The sequence below is a fragment of the Hyaena hyaena genome, unplaced genomic scaffold, assembly GCF_003009895.1.
Source record: "Hyaena hyaena isolate Hyena2069 unplaced genomic scaffold, ASM300989v1 scaffold_96, whole genome shotgun sequence".
NCBI classification, from domain to species: domain Eukaryota; kingdom Metazoa; phylum Chordata; class Mammalia; order Carnivora; family Hyaenidae; genus Hyaena; species Hyaena hyaena.
The window spans coordinates 445561-451560 of record NW_024080729.1 but is presented as its reverse complement, the minus strand read 5'-3'; the positions used below and the strand labels follow the sequence as shown (position 1 = coordinate 451560).

The window sequence follows — 6000 nt, the reverse complement described above, 5'->3', positions numbered from 1 at the left end:
GGCCTGCGCACCACCGTCCCCACCCCCTGCCCGCACTGTGTTTGCAGGGTCGAGGCGGGGCGGGGGGCGGTGGACACAAAGGCAGGTAAAATACAGAGTCCCTACAGAGCCGGAGACAGATACAGGAGGCGCAAGGGAATAGCTATGGGCCCACATCCGCATACGGACACATGGTTCTAAGGGCCTAGTGATTCAGAGCAAGGACTGTGGGGGCTGCAGGAGTTGGGGGGGGGATCTAGACCCTCTGCCTCAGGGCTCCACTGATCTATTTGTCGTTGTCTCCCTGCTCCTCACCCAACCTTAGTTCTCCCGGGGCGATTTTCCAGACTGAACTTGGAAATGAGACGACCTGGGGAGGGGGTAACCCTTTCTATCTTATACTAGTCACTCACAGCTCTTGGGGCTACTACACTTTCCTGGAGGGGTCCGACGCGCAGGGTGACCTTGGACAAGTCCTACGGGCTCCTCCGGCCTCAGTTTCCTCTGGGGTATCCTGAATAAGTGGAGGGTGCTCTGGCTCTCCATAGCCCGGGAGTCCGGGGCGCGGGAGTAGGGAGCGGGTGGGGGGCCGGCTCCTGCGCTGCCTCTGCCCGAGCGGCGCTGGCCGCGAGCGCAGCGCCGGGTGCCCCCGGCCCGGGACCGACCGGCGCGCGGCGGGGCCGGGAGGGGTAGGGGTCCGGGGCTGCCGGGCCAGGAGACGCGGGACCCCGACGGCCCCTCCCGCGGGCGGGGCGGCCCCGCGCCGGCTCCTCCCCCGGCGCCGCCGGCCGCTCAGGATCAGTCGCCGCGCGCGGTTCCGCAGGTGGCAGCGATGGCCCGGTCCTGAGCGCCCCGCGATGGCCGGCGCCCCCAGCCCGCTCTGCCTGGCGCTGCTGCTGCTCTGGGCGGTGGGCAGGGCCGGCCCCCGCCCCCAGGTGAGCCCCGCGGACCCCGGGGGGAGATGGGGAGGCAGGGGGCCCTGCGCGCGCCGGTCCCGGCAGGGGCGGCCGGGACTTGAGCGAAACTCCGCGACTGCAGGCGGTGGGAACCGAAGCCCCAGGGAAGGGGGGACCAGGGACTGGAGAGTTGGTGGCGCCCCGAGCCTGGGAGGCTCAGACTGCGGCCCCAGGTGGGGGCTTAGACGGCTGCTGACCGTACCAACCCCGCCGAGCTCGCTTCCTCGCCGCCCCCGCCCTCCACCAGGCCCCCAGCGGCCCGGCGGCCGCCCGGCGCTGACTTCTGCGCCGCATCTCCCCAGACCACTTTCCCAACTCCTCCTCGCAGACCCTCGCCCGCCGCCCGGGTACAGACCAGCTCGTCGCCTCCCCTGACCTCACCTCTCCCAAGACGCCTCTGCCCCCTGCCCGCGGTGCCTGCCCCCAGCCCACCCTGCTAGCTCCTCAAAGACCCTGCGAGAAGGTTCCAGGAAGACGGAGAGGGTCAGGGTGTGGACACCCAGTTCCCTAACCCCCTCAGCAGCTCCTCCCCGCCCCCCGCACGGATTTTGACTCAGAGCCTCAGGGACCCTGCAGAGGCAGCTAGGTGTCCTTCTTCCTGACCTCCCAGATGGGACTTGAGTGCTCTCCTCCCCACAGCCCCTGCGGCAAACATACAGGAGGCTCCCTTCTCTTGTGGAAGCAGCCATGTCCCCCTCACACGCTTGTCTGACCCCCATTCTGACTTCTCTGGCTGACAACATATACCAGAATGCATACTACCCAGATGGGCCCCCGCAGTCCTTCTCTGCGACCCTCATTGTCCTCCCTGACTCCAGGCTCCTGGGCTGGGGGCTGATGCCAGCCTGTCTGTGGAGAGAGGAGATGTCCAAAGATGCTGTGAGGTGCCAGCACAGAGAGGAGGTGCAGGCTTGGGTGGCCTGTCTGGTGTCAAGGGAACTATCTCTCGTTCCTACCCCAGACCTAAAGAACTGAGAACTTTGAGGAGTGGACAGGCCTTGGAATTTGTCCCAGCACAGGAGGGGGCAGGATGAGGGGGCATTGCCTTGGTCAAGGCTGACTCCACCCTGGCTGAGAAGCCAGATGTGGACAGATGTGCCTCCTAGCTAAGTGCCAGCCCATTTTTCAGCACCACCACCATCCCCAAATTTGTTTCTGGACTTATTCGCTTCCTCTCCCCATCCTCCAGCCCAGCTACTGACCCTAGCCACAGGAGACACCCCTACTTCCCCAGCACCTTCCCCAAGTCCCTCAGCGAGGCCTTGACTTCTCTGGTGTACTTGGGATCTTTCAGGAGCCAAGACTGCAGACACATTAGCATTACCGCCTGGCTCTCACCTTGACCACCTTGGGGCTGCACTGGTGGAGGCGACAGGCCCTGCTGCTTGCTCCTGTCCTGTTCCAGGTCAAGTTTGCAGACCTGGTTTGGATTCAGGGAGGAGGAGGAGAGGGTCTGGAGGCTGCCTGTCTTCTCCCCAAAGTTCTTTCTCCCAGAGGAATTGGGCTCCTTGAACCTGCCCTTACTTCTGATCCCCTGACTCCTCAGCCCTGGGTCTGGGAGGGCAGAGAAGGGCAGGATGAGCCAGGTTCTGAGCAGAGAGAGTGGGGCTTTCCAGAGATTCTGTTATTGGGGGGCACTGAGCGACTCTGGCCACTGCAGAGAGCTGAGCAAAAAGGCCTTGAGGTTAGACTGCAGTCATTGTGATACAGCCTCATGCCCACATAGAAGACTAAAAATGAGTGAATTTAGCATTCTATTTTCTGTTCATGAGGTCAGCAGCACTAGAGTTACTCTGTCTATGTCACTGATGGGGGAAAAAGCTCAGAAAGGGGGAGTTCCTGTGCAAGATGACCCAGTCATTCAGGACGGGGTTATTCAGAGAGGAGAAAGGGGGGTGGGGCTGGGCTGCTACCTAATACCTGCCTTCCCAGGTGGGGCTGAAGGAGGAATACAGAGTGAGCTGTCCACTGTCTGGTCCCGCCAGGCTGAAAGCGGCCAGGGTTGGGGGGGCAGAGGGTAGTGGCCAAATTGACCTCTTTAAGAAAGGGGCCCAGGCCACTCCTTCATTGTTGCTGGACAGGACCAGACCCCTTTCCCCTATTCCTTACCTCCCTACCACCCCTGTGAGGAACCTGGTCTATGAGGAGACAGGCAAGCCTTGGACACCCAAAATTAGAACCAGAGAAAACTGGCTTCAAATATCAAGTCTGCTATTAGCTGGTGATCTTGGGTGGCACACTTGACCATCCCAAACCTCAGGTTCCTCGCCTGTAAATGGGGATCGCAAGCTCTACCACATACAGTCATGGAGAGCACTGAGACCCTGGAACCCTGAAATGGCAGCTGGGGGCACTTGGGGGAACCGACCCATTTGTCCTCCGTAATCTGGTAGCCTTCTTCAGGGCAGAACAGGGCTTGGAGAGGGGCTGTTGGAGGCCGGAGCCTCTGTACTCTAGTGAAGGGCGGAGGGAGTCCAGGGTGCACTGTGGTCAGCATGGACTTTGTTCCAAGCTGGGCTCCCTCCCGGACACGGATCCCGGGTGGGGGCCCCAGGACAGGAGCAACCAAGAAACCACATCCTGCCCTCCAGTCCCGTGCTCTGAGGAAAAACAGGCCTTTCCTTAGTGGCAGGCTGGCCCTAGGCAGTTTCGTGTGTGTGTGTGTGTGTGTGTGTGTGTGAGAGAGAGAGAGAGAGACAGACAGACAGACAGACAGACAGACAGAGATACAGAGATAGAGACAGGTAGAGGAACACAGAAAGAGAGAGTCCGGGTGGAGAAGGGTGTGGGTTGTATGAGCCCCTGTTTTTCTGTGTATTTGTGTGTGATCCTGTGTGTGGCAGTCTGCTGTTGTGTGAAACATCCTCAGCATGTAATTGTGTGTCTGGCAGCGTATATGTGTTTGCAACCCCACGTGTGATACTGTGTCTATGGGGAGCTGTGTGTGTGTGTGTGTGTGTGTGTGTGACAGAGAGAGACATTTCGGTGTGTGAATGGGTGTCTGACAGTATGTGCCAGTGTGTGGGTGAGAGATAGCATGCTTGTGACAGAATGTGTGGCTGTTTCTCGTATGCATGTGTGCAACAGTGTGAATTGAGCACATCAGGCAAGGAGCCTGTGTGTGTGTGTGTGTGTGTGAGAGAGAGAGAGACAGAGAGAGAGAGAGAGACTGTCATGTCTCGCCATGTAAGCATGTGCTTGATGGTGAGTTTGATAATGTGTATGACAGGATACCCATGTGAGGGCTCCCATGCGTATGACAAAGTGTGTCAGTTTTCTTTGCCTTGCCCTTCTGCTCACATATCTAGAGCCCTTATGAAAAAACTAATGGGGTCAAAGAGCCAGGGGTCTGGCAGCCCCACCCTTCCTGGGCACTGGGCCAGGGTGATGGTCCGGGCTCTGGGAGGAGGGCAGAGAGGAAGGGGCCTGGGGGTCTGGGGACGAGCTATTGGGGAAGATAAGGGCTGCACCAGTTGGGAGGCCCCAGAGTTGTCTCTGAAGCTCTCTTTCTCCTTTGGAATCTTCTTCCACGTTTCCCACCTTGGCGGCCCAGGGAGGCCAAGGTCTCTTTCCTCCTTCCCTCAACCAAAAAGGTTTCCAGAAAAGGAAAGGACGTATCTGCACTGAGAAAACTGTAGGAGGAATTTTTCAGGTTAGCAGCCAGTCTTAGGAGGGGGAGTACCTTCCCAGGGTGTTGGACAGCTGGTCACGTCGGAAGCAACCATTCCATCCACGTCCTTCCGTCTAACACTGTCTGCTTGTACAGGGCTTGATAATTCATGAAGGTGTTCACCTACTTTATGTTGCTGGATCTATACAGTAACTCTTTTTTTTTTTTAAGTTTATTTATTTATTTTGAGAGAGAGAGAGAGATAGGAGAGTGGGAGAGAGGGGCAGATGGGGAGAGAAAGAATCCCAAGCAGGCTCCACACTCAACGCAGAGCCCAACATGGAGCTCGATCTCAGGAACCATGAGATCAGGACCCAGGCTGAAATCAAGAGTTGGACACTTAATCGACTGAGCCACCCAGGTGCTTCCATATAGTAACTTTTTGAGAAGAATAATATGCCCATTATACAGACAAGGAAACTGAGGCCCCAAAGGATTAAAGTGCATCCTGTCAATCCCACAGTAACAGAACTAGGATTTAAACCCAGGACTTGTACTCTCCTATACTCCCTCTGGACATCCTCTTTCTCACCTCCTGCTTCCTCCCGAAACTCCTGCATCTGAGAAATGTCCCCTCCTTATTATGACCTCCACCTGTGCATTGTCTCCTTTTTATCCCCTCATCCCCTTCAGAGAAATCTCACAAAGCCTGGCAAGCCCTGATTCTAGAAACTTCCATCCTGCCCTCACCCTGGCATCTTAGCCCGCCACCGCTGCCCTGTGAGGGCAGGAACGTCCACACCTGTGTCCTTCCCAGCACCCAGCACCCACAGCCCCCTCTCCTCAGGCTTGGAGCTGGCATGCTGTAGGAGGATAAAGCAGGGCTAGGGGCCTGTGGACAGTTCCTGCACAGGGGCCTGGAGTCCCGAGCATCCCCACTTGGGTTTGTCACTGGAAGGTGCAGAGTGATGGGTCTTTGGCATGAAAATACGTTCGTTTCCTCCGGGGAGTTTGTTGATCCTAGAAGTGAGGGAGAGGTGGCGCCCAGACTCCCCAGGAAGCTAGGCTGCCCTGTCCACTCTGCCCTCCCCCTTCTCCTGCAAACAGCAGAAATCATGAGAAGGACTGCATGGCTGCCCATTTTCCATGTGCCAGGGGCCATTCTAAGCATAAACTCACTTAATCCCCACAACAGTCCTAGGGCAGAGGGTAGGTAGGGACTATTAATATTTCCATTTTGCACATGTGTGGGCCGAGAGCAGAAGTTAAGACTCTTACACGAGGTAACAAATTTAACAAATTTAATTTATGGGGGAGCTGGGGTCAGGTCCGGATCTGAACCCAAAGCCGGGGTCCTTCACCCTCCACTGTGTTACTGTGTTTACCCGAGCACCTGGGCCCTGCTTACCGGTGGTCACCCGCCTTGTCCCAGACCAGAGCCTCATATCTGTCCCA

At 57.7% G+C, this 6000-nt stretch overlaps 1 protein-coding gene across 1 annotated transcript in view; it reads left to right on the top strand.

Annotated features, from left to right (window-relative positions):
• The first annotated feature begins 836 nt into the window (after nucleotides 1-836).
• The window catches only part of GLP1R (glucagon like peptide 1 receptor), a 34678-nt gene continuing 29514 nt past the window's right edge, over nucleotides 837-6000 (top strand). The window contains exon 1 of the mRNA XM_039235303.1: nucleotides 837-914. Within this exon, the coding sequence (XP_039091234.1) occupies nucleotides 837-914 (78 nt within the window). The remainder of the gene's footprint in view (nucleotides 915-6000) is intronic.